This window comes from Eulemur rufifrons, chromosome 7 (assembly GCF_041146395.1).
Source record: "Eulemur rufifrons isolate Redbay chromosome 7, OSU_ERuf_1, whole genome shotgun sequence".
Taxonomy (NCBI): domain Eukaryota; kingdom Metazoa; phylum Chordata; class Mammalia; order Primates; family Lemuridae; genus Eulemur; species Eulemur rufifrons.
The window spans coordinates 279,623,139-279,645,680 of NC_090989.1; the positions used below are offsets into that span (position 1 = coordinate 279,623,139).

The window sequence follows — 22,542 nt, forward strand, 5'->3', positions numbered from 1 at the left end:
TGTCTATAGTCTCAACTACTTGGGAGGCTGAGGCAGGAGGATGGCTTGAGATCTGAGTTTAATGTTGCAGTAAGCTATGATGATGGCACTACACTCTAGCCTTGATGATAGAGCAAGACCCTATGTCTCAAAAATAAAATATCTCTTAGCAAATTTCATGTGTATATAATAATATATCTCATTAACTATAGTCACTGTGCCATACACTTTTTTTTTTTTTTTGAGACAATGTCTTTCTCTGTCACCCAAGCTAGAGTGCAGTGGTGCCATCATAGCTCACTGCAGCCTCCAACTCCTGGGCTCAAGCGATCTTCCCGCCTCACATCCTGAGCAGCTAGGATGAGAGGCATGCATCACCACACTGGCTAATTTAAAAAAAAAATTTCTGGCTGGGCGCGGTGGCTCACACCTGTAATCCTAGCACTCTGGGAGGCCAAGGCAGGAGGATGGCTTGAACTCAGGAGTTTGATACCAGCCTGAGCAAGAGTGAGACCCCGTCTCTACTAAAATTAGAAAGAAATTATCTCGACAACTAAAAATATATATAGAAAAAAAAATTAGCCAGGCATGGTGGCACATGCCTGTAGTCCCAGCTACTTGGGAGGCTGAGGCAGGAGGATCGCTTGAGCCTAGGAGCTTGAGTTTTCTGTGAGCTAGGCTGATGCCACGGCCCTCTAGCCCAGGCAACAGAGCAAGGCTCTGTCTAAAAAAAAAAAAAAAATTTCTTTTAGAGATGAAGTTTCACTGTGTTGCCCAGGCTAGTCTCAAACTCCTGGACCCAAGTGATCCTTTTGGCTTGGCCTCTCAAAATGCTGGGATTACAGATGTGAGCCACCATGCCTGGCCTTATGCTACATATTTTAAATGGGAGAATTGTATGGTATCTGAATTTATATCTCAATAAAGCTATTTTTAAAAAAATCAAGTAATACATAAGTAAAGTGTGATGCCATTTTTGTAAAATTATGCCTTAATCCCTTCTCACTCCCCCCACCCCAACGAATGATGATATTTCTCTAGATATATTATAAATGCACAGAAAAAGGATGAGAAGTACACTTACCAAACTAATACCAGTAGGGTCAAGTTTAGAGGTGGGTGCAAGAGGGATTTTAGCCTTATTGGTATTCACTATTTTATAGTGAGAATGTATCCAATTATTACTTCTAAAATTAGAAATAGAGATTTTGGAAAGGAAAAAGAAGGAATAGGATGTAGACATCTGGATTTATTGCTTAATGACTTAGCTTTACCTTTCCTTCCCTTGAAGGATTCTGAAAGACTAATGGAGCAACAAGGAGTATTACTGAAACGGCTGGCGGAGGCAGACTCAGAGAAAGCGGTAACCAAAGCACCCCTGCCTGCTTTAGGGGGTACAGGCAGCATCGGGGCAGGAGGGCTGGAACATTTCTCTGAGTCTTAGGTCCATGATCTGTCAAACGGGTGGATGTCGCTGTCTTGCTGGCTTCAGTAGGCTTGTCTAGTTGATCATTTGAGAGCTTGAGGCTCAAAGCTGGACACCGCCATGAGGGACAGTGATGATGATGGATTTATAATCATCAGGGCCTGTTAAATCTGTATTTTCTTATTTGTATTATGGATTCAAAGCCATCAAAAAGCACACACCTTTTGACTCAACAATTCTAATTCTAGGAACCTCCCAAAGCAAAATGTTCCAAAGTGTACTGCACGGAACCCCAAGTTCCTCATGATGTTAATGGGTACAAGAAACAAGAAGGGGAGGGGTGCTGTTCTGTGGGCAAATGAATTTGGGAAACTATTGGCTGGGCTAAACAAAAAGTTTCACTTAACTGCTAGACTTTTTGGAGCCTTTGATGGATTAATGCCCTTATAAGACAGGGAAAGAAGGTGGAGGCCCAGTTTCCCAAGGTTTGGCCTTTGGTTTCTGGCCAAACGTTGCTGGGGAAATGCCCACCTGAGGAAGGGGTGAAGATTTGGCAATAATGGTGATAATGCCTAAACCTGCATTCCCCGCTCAAGAGGCCTTGTTAAATTATGATACATCAGTAAATTGAAATATTAAGCAGCTGTTTTAAAAGAAGTAGAAGATCTAATCACAACGTGGTAAACATGAGATTATAGGTTGTGGGACAAAACATGCATATGGCTTTTAATGTGTACTAACAGTGGTTATTTCTGGGTGGGGGGTTATGAAGCTTTTTAGAGTTTCTGTGTATGTTCTTCAATGTCCTCTGCAATTAACATTACTTTTTCAAAAATTGCAAAATAAATACATCTTCATTGTTTTTTAAAAAATTTTAATACATATGTTAGGTGCTTCCCACCAGGGTCTCTGTGACATGGCCCAATGTATTTGTCATCTTGGGTCCCAGGGGCCAGCCACTCCCAAGTCTCTCTCCTTCCTGGGCCGGGTCTCTGCCCTTCCCAGGGGTGGATGACAGTGTGTTTTCTCTCAGCGCCTGCTGTTGCTGCTGCAAGACAAGGACAAGGAGGTGGAAGAGCTTCTCCAGGAAATACAATGTGAGAAGGTACTGTCCCCAGAAACTGTGCCTTTTAATGAGCCAGTAGAGCATAGTGGATAAGCAGAGAACTGGGTTCAAATCCTGACTCTGTCACTTTCTCTGTCTTTCCAAAGGCTCAAGCAAAGACAGCATCTGAGCTTTCTAAGTCCATGGAGTCCATGCGTGGGCATTTGCAGGCACAGCTTCGATGCAAAGAGGCCGAGAACAGTCGCCTGTGCATGCAGATCAAGGTACCCGCTGGCCCGACATGTGGGGAAGGAGGAGGCAGGGGCCTGACAATCCAAATTTGGTGGCTTGGCCCAGGGTAACACACTCAGGGTCTGTGCCCTGAAGGTTTATGGGGTAGCTGCTGCCAAAATACTCAGGCCTCAGAGAGACACTGGGACAGTAGCAAGGGCAGTGGACAGAGACCTTGGAGGTGTTGGGTCTCGATCCCAACAGTGATGGGGTTGGGCGCCCTCAGTTCACCTAACTACCCAAGGGGAAGGGATGGTCTCACATGTTCCTTGCATCTGTGAGCCCAGGGGTCCTCTGAGGTCACAGCTCTCCGGAGTGACTAAGGAAGTATCTCTGACCACAAGGCTGGGAGTTCAGGGAAGGATTCCAGAGGAGTTGTTCTAATATCAAGATCCAGGGCTGAGGGCTCCAGGGAGGCGCCATGGGGAACTGGAAGGGGCCGTGTCTCTGGTCCGAGTTAGGGGAGCCTTGAGCTCGCACACAGCTGATGACCTGTTTTCTGTCTCCCTCATTCCCTCTGTGCGCTTGTGCCCTTTCCTCCCTCTCTCCCTTTTACCCTCTGCCTTTCTTGCCTCATTCCTTCCTCTTCCTCTCCCCTTTCCCCCTCCCAGAACCTGGAGCGCAGTGGGAACCAGCACAAGGCGGAAGTGGAGGCCATCATGGAGCAGTTGAAGGAGTTGAAGCAAAAGGGAGACCGAGACAAGGAGAACTTGAAGAAGGCCATCCGAGCCCAGAAGGAGCGAGCCGAGAAGAGCGAGGAGTACGCTGAGCAGCTGCATGTGCAACTTGCCGACAAGGTGGCCGGCCTGGGTGGGGTGGGCAGCGGGTGGTGCACAGTGGGTAGCGGATGGGCGGATGAGTAGAGGATGATGGTAGTGGTCTGGCAGGATGATGGCTGGGTGGAGGGAGAGGGAGTTCAGGGGATCAGATGGGTGGCAGGTGGATGGATGGGTAGCTGGCCGAAGATGATGGGAGGGTTTGTAGGACAGTTTAGCCACATCAGTGTTGTGGGGGAGAATGGTGGCTAAGGAGGGACTTGCCAGGCAGGACGCGTCTGATTGCTGGAAATGTAGCAGCATGGCTGGGCTCCCACTGTCCCTCCTGGTGCTCTCTAGGAGGGTGAATTGCAGAGTGAGGTTTGGGTTCTCAGGGTGAGACCATCTAGGATGAGCCCAGCCCCCAGCTCCTTCAGCCTCGGTGCTGACACTAGGCTGACAGGTCCTGCTATCCCATGTTCCCAGGATCTTTATGTCGCTGAAGCTTTATCCACTCTGGAATCATGGAGGAGCCGCTACAATCAAGTTGTAAAAGACAAGGGAGACCTTGAGCTGGAAATTATCGTCCTGAACGAGTATGTCTTGGAGAGGGAGAGGGAGCGTGGGCCGGTTGAGGGACTTGGGTGTGCAGGTGGAAGGAGTCTAGAGACTCAGGGCAGGTCACATGGCTCACAAAGCTATAGTTTGGTCTCCCCAGGCCAGGTCTCCCCTCCCCAGGCAGAGGGCTGGGATGTGGGCAGCCCTGGGCCAGGCTTTCTGGTTAGAGCTGGGGCAAAGGCTCTAGCCCTGGTCCTGGAGTCCTACCTTACCAGTAGGCACCAGGGAGGGGTCCGGCCTCTCTGGTCACAGAGGCCTGGGTCTGATTCCAACACCTGGGCCCAAGCCTGGCCCCAATCTACCCAGCATGGGAAATGGGCACACTGGGATCCTCATTCCTGTTCTTGGGAGATAGGGCAGCTGGTGACTCCTGTGTCTTCTCTCTGTTGTCTTCCCAGGGACGGCAGCTGTTTTGTTAGTGCCTGCCAGTCAGTAGGTCAGTGGCGTGGCATGGGAGTAGGGAGAAAAGTGGCCTCAAGTTGCAAGTAACTGAACTCATACCTTTCTTGCCACTGGTGAACTGTGACCATTTGATCCTTCTCATTTGTTACTCCCTTCATTCAAAAAACTACGTATTCGCCACAGCACTCTCGCCGAGACAACAGAGTGAAACTCTGTCTCAAAAAAAAAAACCAAAAAAAAAACAACTATGTATTAAAGGCCGGGCTTGGTGGCTCACACCTGTAATCCTAGCCCTCTGGGAGGCCGAGGTGGGAGGATGGCTTGAGGTCAAGAGTGTGAGACCAGGAGTGTGAGCAAGAGCGAGACCCTGTTTCTACAGAAAATAGAAAAATTAGCTGGGTCTCGTGACATGTGCCTGTAGTCCCAGATACTCAGGAGGCTGAGGCGGAAGGATGACTTGAGCCCAGGAGTTTGAGGTTGCAGTGAGCTGTGATGATGCCACTTCACTCTAGCCCGGGTGACAGAGTGAGACCCTGTCTCAAAAAATATTGAGCACATAACACATAGCAGCCAGGCCATGTGATGGCCTTTAGGTTACAGCACTAAGAAGACAGATGCATTCCCTGCCCTGTGTCCTGGCAGAAGAGACAGGGCTACAAGAGACACATACTCTGTAGGGTAGGAACAGGTCACAGGGGGAGCTAACTTAGTCTCCTAGGTCAGGAGAGTGTTCTCTGAGGAAGTGTCTTTTGTTGTATTCAACTCAACTTAGCAAACATGTTCTGAGAAGCTGCTGTGTGCTAGGCCCCATGCCAGGTGCTGTCCTCAGAGAGTTCTCTGTCTAGTAGGAGGAAATAGGAGAAAATTCAGATAGAAGGATACATGGTACAGGTAAGAGGGGTTAGGGACAAGACGTCCTGAAGGGGGAAGTCTGAACTGGGTTTTTGGGTTTTTTGGGAGTTTTTTTTTTTTGAACTGGGTTTTTAAGGGTGAGTAGGAGTTTTCCAATTAAAACAACTTGATGTGTTTGCATGGGCCTAGCCAGTGATCAGTAAGTATTTGCTGAATGGTGGACTGTAATTGGGCAATACTGAGAGTCATACTGTGCCAAGGGTTTGTGATGGGTCTGTGGTCAAGATAAATGAGTGGGCATCTGTGAGCCCAGGGCTCCTCTGAGGCCACAGCCTCTGCTCTTTGATTGATGACAGTCTTGCTGAGTGACTGAGGGGACAGAGGGGGCAAGGAAGGGGTGGGCAGCCAGTTCCCGAGTCGGCTTCTTTCTCTCCACTCGCACCTTCTTTCCACACACACGCATTGCAGTTCCCGCCTATGCTAGGTAGAGTCCCTGTGTGAACAAGCCAAGCACGGTGCCAGTCCTCTGCTGAGAATGCAAGAGCCCAGTGTGCTCAGTGCCTGCTGGAGAGGAATGCCCGGGCAATAACCCCTGACTTCCAGCCTGGGAGTCCTGGGAGTCCAGAGGAATCTGTCCTCACATCAAGATCCAATGGGCTGAGATCCTGGGAGGTGCCGTGGGGAGCTAGGAAGGGATCATGTCTCTGGTCATTGTCCTCAGGGAGCGTCTTGGCCTCTTGGGAGGATCAGAATGGACAACTTCTGTTAATAAGTCATCACTTATTGTTGAACTGTAGAGGGCTTCTCGGAGGGGGTGGTAAGGGAGACAAATCTTAAAAGATGTCATTAGGAGGTGGGAAACAGGCATGGGACTGCCACAGCAGCAATGCCAAGGCAGGGCTTTGCGTCCCAGCATAGAGATTAGGAGCAGGCAGGCAGTGTGTCCAGAGTGTGACGTGGCCTGGGTAGGAACACTTGGCCCTACTCCATGGAACCTTGGAATCTGTGGAATTGATTCTCTCTGTCTGTTTTTGCTTTGCAATCTTCTAGCCGGGTGACAGATCTTGTAAACCAACAACAAACTTTAGAGGAGAAAATGCGGGAAGACCGGGACAGCCTGGTGGAGAGACTACACCGTCAGACTGCCGAGTACTCTGCCTTCAAGCTGGAGAACGAGAGGCTGAAGGTCCGTAGTGAGAGCTGGGGACCAGGCAATTGGGTGGGGCAGTGGGCCGATGGCAGGGCATGCCTGTTTGGGCACAGAGATGAGCAAGGTCTTCAGAGGCCCTGGGGGGCAGTGGCACCATTAACAGGGAGTGCTCTTGAGTCAGAAAGGCCTGGGTTCAAGTCCTGGCTCTACCTCTTTTAGGCAAGACATTTCATTTCATCTTCTATTGCTGCTGTTTCCTTAGCGAGAGGAAACGTGGTCCTGGGAGAATGTGGTAATGCATGTGAAGTGCTGGACACGGTGCACTCAGCCCGCGCACGTGAGATAGGACTCCTGGGGCACTGCCAGGCCCCTTTCCATGCATTAATTCTCACTTAACTGTCCCAACCTCCCAATGAAGTGATGATTATCTCCATTTGAGATATGAATATGGAGCCAGGGACAGTGGCCCACACCTTTAATCCTAGCTACACCTTGGGAGGCTGAGGAGAAAGGATTGCTTCAGGCCAGGAGTTCATGGCCAGCCTGGGTGATAGAATGAAACTCTATCTCAAAAAGAAAAAGAAAAACTGAGGCTTAGAGAAAGGTCAAGGTTTTGTTTGCCTAGGAAGCTTGTTGGAGTTGGGATTTGAACCTGAGTCTGATCCTGGAGCCCTAGCTCTTAAACTCTTGCGTACCCACTTCCAGCATGCCAGGGGCGAGAGGCACCTGAACAGGCTTGCATTCCAGAGAGGTTTGAGCTTGGTTTTTTATTGATCTGGGTAATAACATCCAGGTGTTTTTTTTTTGTTTTGTTTTGTTTTGTTTTTTTTTACTGATTTTGCTTTTTACTGTTAAGTAATGTTGATTTTTAAGGAAGAATAACATATGGAAAAGTACAAAGATACAGCATTTTAATAAAGTGAACACACTTTGTCGATCACTCTGATCAAACCTTACAACACCCTAGTGACATCTCTTGGTTACTCACACCCCTGCAGAGGTAACTGCTATCCTGACTTCTGTCATCACAGATTAGTTTGCCTGTTTCTGAACTTTATAGATAGATTTGTGTAGTTTATATATACTATATATACTTTGTATAGTTTGTGGTTACATAGTAGATATAGTATATAGTATAGTTTGTAGCTGTATATTACATATAGTTTATATAGTTTATAGTTATTTAATGAGTATATAATATATAGTTTATATAGTTTGTGGTTATTTAGTATATATACTATGTGTATATATGTAGTATATAGGTTATAGTTCATATCTAGTGTCTAAATACTCTTGTGCCTGGCTTTTACGCAGCATGTGCTGTGAGAGTCATCCCTGATGGGATTGGATATAATAGTTTATTCATTCTCAATGCTGTAGGGTTTGTCCTTGTACGAATACACTACAATATATTTTTATATTCTACTGTCAATGGACATTTGGGTTGTTTATATAATGCTGCTGTGAACATCTTTATATATCTTTTGCTGTACTTATTTGATGCATTTTTATTGGCTATATACCCTGAGGTAGAATTGCCAGGTTATCAAGTAGTATACGTAAGCGTAGCCTTGGTAGATCTCCCAAACAGTAAAGTAGCTGTACGGATTTATGCTGCTGTCAGTGGTATGTGAGAGTTAACAGTTGCTCCTGTCTCCGCAGCAACATTTCGTATCATTGGTCTTCTTGATTTTAGCCACTCTGGTGGGAGAGTAGTAGTATCTCATTTGTTATAGTGTGGTTGTTGGATAAATTAAAAACAATCTCCAAGTCTTAACAATTATTTAGGGAATTCATTCAAGTATGGTGCACCTGTGTAGTGTAATACAGTGTGACCATTCAAAATGATGTTTGTAGAAGTGTACTTACTTAGATAATATAAAGGTTTAAACATAGTAAAAGTTTAAAACATTACAGAAATGTGATATAGAAGTGAAGGTCTCTTAGCTGGGCCCAGTGGCACATACCTGTGCTCCAGCTGCTCGGGAGGTTGAGGCAGGAGGATTGTTTGAGCCCAGGAGTTGGAGGCTACAGTGAGCTATGATCATGCCACTGCACTCCAGCCTGGGAAACAGGGAAAGAGACCCTCTTTCTTAAAAAAAAAAAAGTGAAGGTCTCTGTTAGGTGTGCGCACATGTATTTTTCCAGGTTTTGTTTTTTTTTCCCCCAATACTAACATAGATAGTTAATCACACACATCGATTCATCCATCTGTTATTCTACGGCTTGCTTTTCTCATTTAACCACATTTCATGAATGTCTTTTCAGGTCAGTTTTTTGAGCTTTATTTCTTTTTAAGCAGCTACCTCTCATTTTATTCTATTAAAATACCATGATTTATATCGTCCCATCTAAGATGAGTATTTGGGTTACAGGAGCACATTTATTGATTTGAGAAGAAGTGCACAACATATTGTTCATTTTAAAAGTATGTTGCAAAGCAGTATGTATAGTATAATCTCATTTTTATAGACAAAAATAAAAGAGCTACACAACTGTAGATATATAGTCATATCCCAAGTTTTTTTGTTTGTTTTTCTTTTTCTTTTTGAGACAGGGTCTTGTTTTGTTGCATGGGCTAGAGTGCAGTGGTGCCATCATCATAGCTCACTGCAACTTCAAACTCCTGGGCTTAAGCAATCCTCCTGCTTCAGCCTCCCAAGTAGCTGGGACAACAGGCATATGCCACCACGCCCAGCTAATTTTTTCTATTTTTAGTAGAGACGGGGGTCTTGCTATGTTGCCCACACTGGTCTTGAATTCCTGGGCTCAAGCGATCCTCCCGCCTCGGCCTCTCAAAGTCCTAGGATTATAGATGTGAGCCACTGCACCTGGCCCAAATCCCGAGTTATCAAGCATGATTAGTATGTCTTAGTTTTGACTCCATTTTCTTTAATGATTATGTATTGCCTTTGGAATAAGAAAACACAGAAGTCATTTTATTTGCATCTCTATTCACTTGAGTTGGTCACATTAGGAGTCTCACCCTCCACCCTCACCCCCTTTGCCTCTCTCAGGAAAACTGCTGTGTGGTTTAGGGTAGGATCCTTTCCTTTGCTGGTTTCTTAGATGGAGATGAAGGTGGGAGGGTCACCTGATCCAGAACCTTTCTCTTGGTTACTCACGAGCCACCTCTTCTAGGCGAGCTTCGCCCCCATGGAGGACAAGCTCAACCAGGCACAACAAGAAGTCCAGCAGCTGAAGGCGTCGGTGAAGAACTATGAGGGAATGATCGACAACTATAAGAGTCAGGTAGGCCTCTCAGGTGCCCTGGCTCTTCTGAGCAGCAGCCACCCTGCCCCCGTCAGGTGGGGGTGGTTGCTACCAGGCCTTTCCAGGAAGGGTTTGAGGGTGGAAGGTGGTTTTCACCAAAACACGGCTCTGCCCAAGGTGGCCTATTGTGTTCTTGGTCCCTAGGTGATGAAGACCAGATTGGAGGCTGATGAAGTGGCTGCCCAGCTAGAACGCTGCGACAAAGAGAACAAGATCCTTAAAGATGAGATGAACAAAGAGATCGAGGCGGTACTGCTCCTCTTCCTCGCCACTTTCCCCTACCCCATTCGAATATCTAACTCGGTGACTGTGAGTCTGTTCCCCTGCTTGCCTTTGACCCTACCTGGAGGACTAAATGACCCTACCTTATTTGAACAAGAAAGATGAGCTAACTTTCTTGGAGGTGGATCAGTCCATTCTGCCATGTGCATCTCTTTCCTTTCTTTCTTTGTTCCTCTCTCTTCTCTCTCATGCTGCTCCTTTGTCCTCTTTTCCCCTTCTGGTTTTCTTCTTTCACCTCTTCACCTTCCTTAAAAACACAAAAATCCCTCCTGCTTGGAGCATCCAGGTGGACACAGATCCACAGGTATGTTAGGTCTTTGGCATGCCTGTTTCATTCTGTGTGGTGTCTTTATTTTGTGCTAACCAAAAGTATGCCTCTCATCTACTTCCTGAAGAGCCTTATTTTTCTAGAGATGATTCGGTGGAACAGAGCATAGGGTTCATCTTAATGGTCACCTTGGAGGCAGGCTGAGTCCAACCTCAGCCACTAACTTGTTTCATAACCTTGGGCAAGTCAAGCCCCTCTCTAGTCCTCAGTCTCCTTGCTAAGTACAAGGACGGACTAAGACCAGATACTTCTTACCTTTCCCTCTGGCCTGTAGCATTGTGGTTGCCTTCTTAGGGGCTTGGGGGTTAGACTAGACTTTAATCTTGGCTTTATCAGTTTTTAGCTGAATGACCTTGGACAAATAACTTAAGTCCCCTTAATCCTTAGTGTCCCTATATGGGGACAACAGCACCTATTTTACAGGTTGTTGTCTGAATTAAATGAGCAACCTCAGAGAGCCCTTTGCACAAGGCCTGGGTCCTGGCGTTTTACTATGTGGTTGTCATTGTTAATGGATGACTGAATGGCAAGCTCAAGTGGCAAGTTAGGCCCAGGTGTGTCCCCTCAGACAGCAGCTGGACACTTGCTCGGTGGCCTGTGAGGATGATCTTTTGCAAGATCCTCTTCTAGGGACTGCGGACAGCCCTACCCTGACTACAAAGGACTGGCCCCGCCAGCAGTGGGGCCCTTCCCAACGGCGGGCCTTTCTTCCCCACTCCAGGCGCGTCGGCAGTTCCAGTCCCAGCTGGCTGACTTGCAGCAGCTGCCTGACATCCTCAAGATCACGGAGGCAAAGCTGGCGGAGTGCCAAGACCAGCTGCAGGGCTACGAGAGGAAGAACATCGATCTCACAGCCATCATATCAGACCTGCGCAGCCGGGTAAGGGACTGGCAGAAAGGGTCCCACGAACTGGCCCGAGCAGGGGCCCGCTTACCAAGATGAGCTGCACGCCCCCAAGGGAGGACCACTTCGTTTTTCTTGGTTGCCGCTCTCTGAAAGGAATGAGCTATCATCAGTGCTGTGAAATAAAAGTCTGGTGTGCCAAATGCTTCGTGTTTGCACAAAGTGATTGTAGTTATAGGAGCCGTCACTCGCCTGGAGCCACTGGGCCCTCCTGCTGTTGCCCCACCCCAGGAGTGCTGTCTCCTCCTGCCTCGGCACCTGCGCTGCTGTCCTCAGCCCCCCACCCGCAGATGTGAGATGCCAGCAGTTGCCAAGCTGTAGGATTTCTTTTTTTCTATCATTCTCTTGTTTTAGCTGCCTCTCCTGACTCTCAACAGATCCATTGCCTGAGATTCTGTCCTGAAAGACAGAAGCAAGCAGTCCCTTCCCCCAGAAGCAACCTGCCTATTGCCTGTGGTATCTGTGAAATTATGTGAAACTCGTGCAGTCTGACCTTTGGCAAGGCCCTTCCCCTCTCTGGACTTGCTTCTTTGTAATGCTCGTAAAAGGAGCTACCATTTTTGAGCACCTACTCCATGCTCCAGCATCCCCCGGGAACGTTGTGCGGTGTATGCATTATTTCCCCATTTCACAGAAAGCAGCCACTGCACAGAGGGGATAAGTAGTTCCCTACCGTCCCAGGGCTCACACTTAGTAAGCAGGGTTGGAACCCAGCCAGCTCTATCTGGTTCCCAAACCCGTGTTCGCAGTAAATTGCCGGCCTTCTCTGTTGAACCCGAGCATTCTCAAGGCCTTTTGAGCCCTGATGTCTGAGGCTTCTGTGTAAAGCAGCCATCTGGGTAACTTCTCAAACATGCCAGCCTGAAAGAATTGATAGATTTCCTTTGCCTTGCCTGCACGTGTCCCCAGTTAAGGGGAGGATGAACTCAATGGTCCCCCCCGTCATGGTCTGTCACATGCGCCAATTAGGTCTGCATCTGCTCTGCCTTCTCGTGTCTGCCCTGGATCCCGGCTGGGCCAGAGTGGCTTCCCTGATGAAGAAAACATCGTTGCGGTTCTTCAGCATCAAAAACTTGGCTTCCTCCGGTGTGGGGAAGCCTTCTGTCTTTGGAGTTGGACCTAACCTGTCCCTGCTGTTCTCTCTCCTCCAGGTTGTGCGTTGAGACTTGGACGCCTGCCGAGGGCAGTGTGCCCCTTTCCCTGGTGTGGAAGACAGGTCACAGGGAAGATGGAGGGATATGCCTGGAAATTCTTTCGTAAACCAGTCTGTGTTCCTGTCATTTTAGATCGAACATCAGGGGGACAAGCTGGAGATGGCGAGAGAGAAACATCAGGCTTCCCAGAAGGAAAATAAACAGCTGAGTCTGAAGGTGGATGAACTGGAGAGGTTAGAGGCACTTGGTCCCATCTCTGTCCTCTTCCTAGGACCTGAGACTTTCAGCCACTTAGCTGCTTTGTGCTTAGTGTGCGGAAGTGTTTGAGGGACTCAAGGCCCTGGAAGGTGCTAGGCAGACCTCAGAGGAAAAGCTGTTTCCATTTCAGTGGTAAGCATCGTGGGGGACGTTTGGAATGGAGTGATCCAAGCCAGGGCCGGGTTTGAATGGAACAGCCAGTTCACCGCCGTTGGGGGCATTTCCCCCTCTTTCTGTTGTTTGTTCCCAAGCGTCCTTCCCAAGACCTTTCTGATCTGATTCTTCTCTGTTACTTACGGGCCTCGAGGCAGTTGGAGGTGAAGAGAACAGTTTTTGGAATCAGAAACCATGGCCTTGGGGCCCAGCTCTGCCACTTAACCTGCATGGTGATCTTGAGCAAATCATTTAACTCCTTTGAACCTCAGTTTCTTCATTTAAAAAAAAATTAATTTGATTTTTTAAATTGACAAATAGTTGTACATATGCATGGGGTACATAGTGATGTTTCAATACATAATAATGTGTGGTGATCAGGTCAGGGAAATTAGCATATCCATCATCTCAAACATTTATCATTTGTGTTGGGGGCACACTGAATATCCTTCTAGCTATTTGAAACCATATATTATTATTTACAGTCAGCCTACAGTGGCATAGAACACTAGAACTTACTCCTCCTATCCAGCTGTAATTTTGTATCCTTTAACAACAATTTCCTCATCTTGAGAAAAGGATCATGCTAGGGCTGATATTCAGCCTATGGTGTTACTGCGAGTTTTCAGTGAGATAATCCTGGTAAAGGGCTTGGCACATTACCTAGCACAGGGAAATGTTCAATATAGTCTAGCATACATTATTGGTTAGCTGGTATTATCCCAATTTTAAACAGGAAGAGACTGAGCTGGAGAAAAGTTAAGTGACTCACCCAAGGTTGCATTGCTGGTACCTGGCAAAGCTGCAAGTTTGACCCCTGCCTATCTTCCTTCAGAGCTTGAATCAGCATCTATAAAAGGCCCTGGTGCAGCCTGGGGCTCAGAGGTGAGGGGCCCGAGGCCTCAGAGACTCTAAGTGCCCCAGGTGGCTAATGCAGCCTGCACTTTTAGGCTCTGCCTCTGCTCTGCCCTGCTGGCCTTGAAAATGCAGCCAGATTCCACAGGACTTGCAGAGCTCCTTAAACTGGAAGGCATCCAGGAAGTGCAGTAGAGATAGTGTGTGTACATTGGGACGGCCATGGCTGCCCCATGGCTGGTCACATGAGATGGTGAGGGCCCCAGCTGAGGTCCTTTTGCTGAGCGGGGCAGCAGTGAATAGTAGAAGTTGAGGGCATGGGTTTTGGTGACAGACCTCACCTGCCAGCTGTGCCGACCTTGGGCCAATGACTTGCCCTTTTTGAGACTCAGTTTCTTCGTCTCTGAAGTGGGGATAATAATGGTACCCACCTTCCTGAGCTGCAAGCTGCTGTGTCCCATGTGGTGACAGGCACACTTAACACAGCCACGGGCCGTCTGTGCTTGCTTTTCCCACTCTTCACGCTGTCTCTAACCAGCCGCTCCAGTTGCAGCGTTCCTTGGCCGCCTTGCTGATCTGCAGTTATCTTTGCTTTATTCCTGTGGCTCCTTGGAGATACTTGGCATGATGAGACCACCAGTCCAGGGGTGACTGGAAGCCCCCTGGTGGGGTGGAGCAAGACAGGTGGGGGTATGTGCAGGATCTGACTGATTGCTTTCACCTAGGAAACTGGAGGCGACCAGTGCCCAGAATATCGAGTTCCTACAGGTGATTGCCAAGAGGGAGGAGGCAATCCACCAGTCACAGCTGCGGCTGGAGGAGAAAACACGGGAATGCGGGAGCCTGGCAAGGCAGTTGGAGGGCGCCATTGAAGATGCCAGGAGGCAGGTCAGTCTTAATTCCATTATTCACTAGCTCTGTGACTTTGGGAAAATTGCCTAACCTCTCTTAGCCTATTTCCTCCTCTGAAAAATGGACATACACAGTAGTACCTGCCTCATGAATTTGTCGTAAGGATCGAACGAGTATCTCTTTGTTGTAAAAGACACAGCACTTTACAGATGATGACTGCTCATTTAATTGCTGCCCTCTTGGGACTCAGGTGGCAGTCATGGAGCACGGGGAGAGGGCAGGCAAAGCGGGGTTGCAGACCAGTCTCCATAGTCAGCTCCTGCCCAGGCTGCAGAGAACTCTGTCCAGCACCTGTGTAAGTGCTGTCTATGAAACCAGATAGTGGGAGAGGCCCAGGCTTCTCTTTGCGAGGTGTTTCCCGTGTCAGGGGCACCAGCCCCACCTCTGTGCCTTCTGTGCAGGTGGAACAAACCAAGGAACATGCGCTCTCCAAGGAGCGAGCAGCCCAGAACAAAATCCTGGACCTTGAGACCCAGCTGAGTAGAACCAAAACTGAACTCAGCCAGCTGCGGCGGAGCCGGGATGATGTGAGTCGGGCTGAGGGCTTAGGACGGGGGCGGATGGAGATTTTTAGCTTCCCTGGCACTTGTAGGGCAAGATGTTTTGTTGTTGCTTTTATGAATATGACATTGTTTTCTTTTTCTCCAATCACTTTCCCATCCCTTGCAGATATCCTAGGTAGATAGATCCTTTTTTTTTTTTTTTTTTTTTGTGATCCTCTCATCTCAGCATCTCAAGTAGCTGGGACTGCAGGCATGCACCACCACACCCAGCTAATTTTTTTTTTTTTTTTTAATTTTTTTGTAGAGACAGTGTTTCACTATGTTGCCAGGGGGGGTCTCAAACTCCTGGGCTGAAGCCATCCTCCTGTCTTGGCCTTCCAAAGTGCTGGAATCATAAGCATTAGCCACCTCGACCAGCCAGATCCCCTTTCTAAAGCAGCTTTATTGGCCAGGCACAGTGGCTCATGCCTGTAATCCTAGCACTCTGGAAGGCCGAGGTGGGAGGATCACTTGAGCTCAGGTGTTTGAAGCCAGCCTGAGCAAGAGCAAGACCCTGTCTCTACTAAAAATAAAAAAAAAATAGCCAAGTTAGCCAGGCACAATGGTGCACAGCTACTCGGGAGGCTCAGGCAGGAGCATCCCTTGAGCACAGGAGTTTAAGTTTGCAGTGAGCTATGATGACACCATTGCACTCTAGCCCAGGTGACAGAGTGAGACTCTGTCTCAAAAAAAATCCCCGGCTTTATTAAGATATCATTTAAATTCTATAAAATTCACTCATTTAAATTGTACAACTCAATGGTTTTTAGTATATTCAGAGTTGTGCAATCACTACAATCTAAGTTTAGAATATTTTCAAAAAGAAACTCCATGCTCATTAGCAGTCACTCCCCAATCCTCTCTCCCTCAGCCCCTGGCAACCCCTAATGACGTCCCCGTGTTTCTGTGGATTTGTCTATTCTGGACATGTCGCACACTCTGCCCATCCTCTGTTTCTCCTCTTAGGTGGACCGCCGCTACCAGAGCCGGCTACAGGACCTGAAAGATCGCCTGGAGCAGTCAGAGAGCACCAACCGCAGCATGCAGAACTATGTCCAGTTCCTCAAGTCATCATACGCCAATGTGTTTGGGGACAGTCCCTATGCTACCTACCTGACCAGCTCCCCCATCCGCTCCCGATCTCCTCCTGCCTGAGGCCACCCGTCTAGGGCCTAAGAGCCCTGACTGATGCTGTGGGAACTAAGCAGTTGCCAAGCCATAGCTGGAAAGCCTGTGGGTTTTCCTCTAACTCCTAGTGATGAAGTGTGTTCAGGGTCTTGTCCTTAGCTACTAGCTCCAGGACAGTCCGTAAAGCAGCAGGGATGAAGTAGGAAGCACTTGGGTGTCTCCTTCCTGATATAGTTGCCTAATTGAAGATTTCTTAATTACCTTGCCAGCCCTTAAATTAACTACTACATTTGGGTACCAGATTTTAACTTACCATGACTTTGCTCCTTTCTTTCCCAAGAGAATATTTAGACTGGACTTTTTCCACCAGTCCCCTTACAGCCCTCATCTTTTTAGGGATCTCTGTCTTGGATTTTCCGACCTGAACCAGCAGGAGCTGTGAGCACCTTCACTTGCTTTTTTTCTGATTTCACGGGTGTGGTGTTTCCCAAGCTCAGTGCAAACTTCTCACGCCTGACTTTTCTTGAGGCCACTGGCCCCCAAGCATTTCAAAGCAGACCCTTGAGGGCTTGTGTCCATTTGGCCTTTTACAAGTGTAATCCCAATCTCATTGATTTTTGTTTCTCTTTGCCTGATTTGTATCTGTGGAATTCATTTATTCTTGAAATATTTGTGTGGTTTTATAAAAAGCTTTTATGATCAGTTACTTAAGTCTCCATTGGATGATTTTCTTTATCCACCCACCCCCCCAACCCTCTTCTAAAAATGATCAAAATGCTGCAGGAGAGCCAGGAAATGTTTTTTTTAATTACTTGGTACGTGTAAGATTTGTTTTTCATTTCATTTTAGTTCAGGTTGGTTCTTTCTCCTTCGTACATTTTTACAGTATAATCTGTGACATGTGTGCAGGACAAAGACTTCTTTTTTTTTTTTTTTGGAGGCAGAGTCTCACTCTGTTGCCTGGGCTAGAGTGCTGTGGTGTCAGCCTAGCTCACAGCAACCTCAAACTCCTGGGCTTAAGCGATCCTTCTGCCTCAGACTCCAAGTAGCTGGGACTACAGGCATGCACCACCATGCCTGGCTAATTTTTTCTGTTTTTAGTTGTTTGGCTAATTTCTTTTATATTTTTAGTAGAGATGGGGTCTCGCTCTTGCTCAGGCTGGTCTCGAACTCCTGACCTCGAGCGATCCTCCCACCTCGGCCTCCCAGAGTGCTAGGATTGCAGGCGTGAGGCCCACAGACTTTAATAAGGCATTGCTCAGCGTCTGGGGGCAGACCATGTTAGCAGTTAGGAAGAGGATGGGATGGTGTACAGTATATTTTTAAAATGTTAATCAGTTTCTGAAATAAGAACATAGGCCATTTTTATTCACATTTTCCTGTATCTAAAAAGAAAGAATGAAGAAATTCTTTAGAGAAGAGAACAAATTGGTACTGTGCTGACTGCTACCCTTTCCATTCCAGCTGTTCTTTGCCTTCTGGGTGATCCAGTCTTGTCATTTCTCAGCCACTCTAATCCAAGTCCAAAACTCTGGAGAATTCCTCTGTGTCCTTAAGCAGTGGGCCCCACCCAGTCATCTGGATTTCAAAGACCAGAAATCTCCTCCCACCCCATTTTGCGGACATTTGTAGTTTCCAGCTTCCACTTTTTCTAAGGAAGATCATTAAAACCCTACTAGCTACCATTGCCACAAAATCAAGCCCAATTTCATACCCTTAATGGAAATGGACTTGAACTTATAATATAGGAAGGACCTTTCCAAGAAAGGACAGTTAGCAAATTTACGCCAACATGCATATATATCTGTACAACTCATTATTATTTTTACAAACTAGAGAAAACCCTCTCAGTGCAGGGCACTGCTATGTAACTCTGGTGTCAGAAACACCTCTCTTGGAGTCCAATGCTGGGACTCTTCCAACAATGTTCTATTTTTCTTTGTAAAATATTCTATCACAAAAAGTCCAGGAAGTTTGTAAAAACTGAGAAAATGAAAAATGTTCATATTGTTCATACTCCAAAGAGAATCCTTCCTACCTCACACTGAAATCCCATAGAACAATGAGGATAGAAGGGTAGAATGGTGGTTACCAGAGGTTGGGAAGGGTAGCAGGGAGTGGGGGATAAAGTGGCGATGGTTAATGGGTGCAAAAATATAGTTAGATATAATGAAGAATATTTGATAGCACAACAAAGTGATTATAATTAATAAGTTAGGGTATGCTTTAAAATAAAGAGTGGAATTGGAATGTTCCTAACAAATGATAAATTCCTGAGGTGTTGGATACCGCAATTACCTTGATTTGATTAATTCACATTGTATGCCTGTACCAAAACATCACATGTGCCCTATAAAGATATATAACTAGTATGTACCCATGATAATTAAAAAATTGGATGGAGAAAAGGAAAAAAAAAAAAAAAGGTCCCTGTTACAGCTGTCCCTGAGCAATTGTGACTCATTCTATTTATTTTTATTGAGATATTGTTAACATACTATAAAATTCACCCTTTTGAAGTTTATATATAATTCAGTGGTTTTTGGCATATTCAGCAAGTTGTGCAACTATCACCATTATCAAATTCTAGACCATTTTCATCGCCCCTGAGAGGAAACTTAACCCATAAGTGGTCATTCCCCATTCCCATCCTCCAGCTGCCAACCAATAGTCTCTCTGGCTCTGTGGATTTGGCTGTTCTAGACACTTCACCTAAATGGAATTGTCCAGTATGTGGCTTCTTCACTTAGCATAATGTTTCCAGATTCACAGTGTAGCATGTTATCCAGTCCATGATACTTTTATTGCTGAATAATATTCCAGTGTATGGATATAGAGTGTTTTCTCTCCTGGCAACCCACGACTGGAATTGCCCCAAAAGCTGCCGCAGAGGAATTCCCCACAAGGGAATGCCCCAAGCCCTGTGGAGATGGGGTGACTGGGATTCCAAGGAAGCACTAAGGGCCAGGGCGATCAGTCCAAAGCGCTTACCAGGGGAATCTACATACAGATGTTGCAGCAATTCTCCGGCTGACAGCGAGAGCAGGGTGTTCTACCCAGATACATCCAGAGTGATGGGGGATCAAGGTAGGGAGTCTGTATGAGAGTTTGAGGGATCTGTCTCAGGGCCAGGGCTAGTTTCTTTCAGTGGTCTGGGCAAAAACTTAGATACCTTTATTGTTTCAAGGCCCGGGTTTGGCTGCAAGCCTGCTGGGAAAAACCTGCAGCTGGCTGAGTCACAGAGCCGTCAAGGCAGTCTGTGATACTCGGTCATGACACAGAAAGTGAAGGAACCCTACATATAGTGCATATTTTATTCATTCACCACTTGATGGACCCGCGGGTTGCTTTCACTTTTTGGCTATTATGAATAACGCTGCTATGAACCTTCACGTATGTACAAGTCCGCGTAGACGTGGGGGACTGCCAGACTGTCTTCGGCAGCAGCTGCCCCATTTTACAAGCCCATGAACAGTGCATAAGGGTTCCAGTTTGCCCGAATCCTCAATGCACGGCTGATTTTCCGCAACCGAGACAGTTTCCAGCTGGCGTTCCCCTCTGCACAGCGAGCCCCACCAGCCCGGCCCTCCACTCCCGGTCGCAGACCAGCCGCCTCACAGCCGGCGGTGGGGCGTGGCGCCGTTGGGGGAGGGGCTGCGCTGCGTGCGTGCCCCGGAAGCGGAAGCCAGCGCCCATTTGCCGGCGGCGGATTCGAGGGTTTGTTTTGTCACAAGCGGCGCCTCTGAGAAGCTGCGAGAGGGTGGACGATGCCGTCCGAGGGTCGCTGCTGGGAGACCCTGCAGGCTCTGCGCAGTTCCAACAAAGGTCGCCTTTGCTACCACCGCGACTGGCTGCTGCGCGGCGAGGTGAGCGGTGGCCCTGGAGGGGCTGGGCCCTCTGACCCCTCGGGAGGGGACCTTGCTCTTGCTTAGCCCTTGGCACGCCCTGCGCCCGGGATCCCGTGCGTTCTAACACGTTGCATTTATTTCTTGACTCCTGTTTGTGTGTCTGCCTGTCCTAGAGTTTCTGGCCTCTCCAACCTATTCTAGCCGTTCGGAGATCTCCCCTTACTTCAGAGGTGCTTTGCTCTCTGAAGGCTTCATTGCTGCCCCCAGCCAGAGTTCGGCGCTTCCTCTTACGTTGTCAAAGCAATCCTGGCCTTTCAGGGTCAGTTAATTTACTGCGTCTCATGTGCTAGGAGCTCCAGATTTAGCAGCGCACGATTAACACGACCTAACCCATTGCTGCCAGTGAAGTGGTCAAGTTTTTAGATGACATTTGGCTGACCTGGAAAGTTAATGGGGACGTGGTCACTGTAGCTAGTATTTGCAAAGCCCTGTACTGGAGGTGGGATGATGGGGAGACAGTTAAAGCAGAGCTCCTATCCCCGAGTTGCTGGTAGTTAGCTTCAGGCAGGATGTTGTCCTGTCTTTTCAGACTTGCGTGGGAAACAATTCTAAAGTAATTCCCCGTCTTTTATATCGTTGACAGTTTTAAAATATACAGACCTGGCCGGGCGCGGTGGCTCACGCCTGTAATCCTAGCACTCTGGGAGGCCGAGGCGGGTGGATCGCTGGAGGTCAGGAGTTCGAGACCAGCCTGAGCAAGAGCGAGACCCCCGTCTCTACTAAAAATAGAAAGAAATTATCTGGCCAACTAAAAATATATATCGAAAAAATTAGCTGGGCGTGGTGGCACATGCCTGTTGTCCCAGCTACTTGAGAGGCTGAGGCAGGAGGATCGCTTAAGCCCAGGAGTTTCAGGTTGCTGTGAGCTAGGCTGACGCCACGGCACTCACTCTAGCCCGGGCAACAAACCGAGACTCTGTCTCAAAAAAAAAAAAAGTTACTTAGGTTAGGTCCACCTCCACTCCTACCTTTGTCAATATGATTACTTTATTCATTTGTTTTTGTTTGTATTCCATTTAAAGTTTTTTCTCCCACCCTTGTTGATTTGGGTTATTTTGAATATGCGAAACATTAAGATGATTACAAAATCAGAACTATGTAATAAAGTGTGCCAGAGAAGGGTCACTCCCTGACCCCTTCCCAAGTTCATATCCACTCCCTATAAGTAAGCAATCTCATTCATTTCTAGTTTCTTGTTTCTATGTTGCTTTTTGCTTAAATAAACAAATTGATACATGTTTTGTTATTTCCCATTCTTTTCTGTACAAAATAGATAACTTTTTTGTACTTATCTTTTTTTACCTAATATATCCTAGAAATCACTCCATATCAGTTTTTGAGTTTTTTCCCATTTGCATAGTATTTTGTTGTATGGAGGTTCCACAGTTAATTCAACCACTCTACTATGTGTGGGTTTTTAGGTTGCTCCCAATGTTTTGCAGTTACAAGCAGTATTACAGTGAATAATCTTGTACATGAGCATTTTCATTTTGTGGGAAGTATATCTTCAGGATAATATCCTAGAAGTGAGATCACTGGATCAAAAAGTAAATCTAGATGTAGTTTTGTCTCCCAATTCCGTTCCATAATGGATATATCAATTTGCCTTCTAATCAGCAATGATGGTCATGGCCATTTGCCTACAGCTTTGTCAACACAATACATTATTATACTTTTTAATTTTTTGCTAATTTAATAGGTAAGAATAAGATCTCAGTGCAGTTTTACTATACATTTCTCTCTTAGGTGAGGTTAAACATCCTTTCATATAGTTGAGACTGTTTTATTTCTTTATTTGTGAATTGCTTGTTTATGTCATTGCACCTTTTTCTATTGGGGGTTTTTGTGCTGTTTTCCTTCTAATTTATACAGGTTCTTTATGTATTGGGATAATTGCCCTTTATCTGTGATATATATTGCATTTATATTTTTCTAGTTTGTTAATTGAGTTTTTATTTATGGTGTATATGGCTTTACATTTTATACTTGAAAATTTTCTCCTAGAATTAATTTTGGTGTAAGGAATGAATAAAAGGTGTTGTCTCAACGTTATTTCTAATATATTTTTAAAATCAGCCTCATTAGTGTATAAAGAGTGCATATCAGCATATCTGCTTCTATGTCCAGATTGTTTACTGTAGTTTGAATGAGTACCTATTTATTGTACATGTGATGTCAACCTGTGATCTAGATTAGGGTTTTTCAACCACAGCACTATTGACATTTTCGGCTGGGTTGGATAATTCTTTTTGGAGTGGCTGCTGTTCCGGGCATGTACATTGTAGGATGTTAACTCGCACCCCTGGCCTCTCCCCACTAGATGCCAG

General features: G+C 46.7%; 2 protein-coding genes across 13 annotated transcripts in view; both read left to right on the top strand.

Annotated features, from left to right (window-relative positions):
* Positions 1–16,931, top strand: part of ODF2 (outer dense fiber of sperm tails 2) — a 36,680-nt gene extending 19,749 nt beyond the window's left edge. For 6 of the 11 annotated variants that reach the window (XM_069476867.1, XM_069476868.1, XM_069476869.1 and 3 more), the window contains 13 exons: positions 1,271–1,342; positions 2,439–2,510; positions 2,618–2,734; positions 3,353–3,538; positions 3,983–4,092; positions 6,419–6,554; positions 9,660–9,770; positions 9,936–10,040; positions 11,123–11,281; positions 12,592–12,692; positions 14,451–14,613; positions 15,039–15,164; positions 16,146–16,931. In XM_069476867.1, coding sequence (XP_069332968.1) covers positions 1,271–1,342; positions 2,439–2,510; positions 2,618–2,734; positions 3,353–3,538; positions 3,983–4,092; positions 6,419–6,554; positions 9,660–9,770; positions 9,936–10,040; positions 11,123–11,281; positions 12,592–12,692; positions 14,451–14,613; positions 15,039–15,164; positions 16,146–16,334 — 1,647 coding nt within the window. In that variant the 3' untranslated portion in view covers positions 16,335–16,931. Of the gene's footprint in view, positions 1–1,270; positions 1,343–2,438; positions 2,511–2,617; positions 2,735–3,352; positions 3,539–3,982; positions 4,093–6,418; positions 6,555–9,659; positions 9,771–9,935; positions 10,041–11,122; positions 11,561–12,591; positions 12,693–14,450; positions 14,614–15,038; positions 15,165–16,145 lie in introns of those variants that run through there. The other 5 variants (XM_069476873.1, XM_069476878.1, XM_069476877.1 and 2 more) reach the window with 2 other exon arrangements.
* A 3,066-nt stretch (positions 16,932–19,997) lies between these two features.
* GLE1 (GLE1 RNA export mediator) overlaps positions 19,998–22,542 on the top strand; it is a 28,174-nt gene continuing 25,629 nt past the window's right edge. The window contains exon 1 of one of the 2 annotated variants that reach the window (XM_069474723.1): positions 19,998–20,173. In XM_069474723.1, the coding sequence (XP_069330824.1) occupies positions 20,075–20,173 (99 nt within the window). In that variant the 5' untranslated portion in view covers positions 19,998–20,074. The remainder of the gene's footprint in view (positions 20,174–22,542) is intronic. The other variant, XM_069474724.1, reaches the window with a different exon arrangement.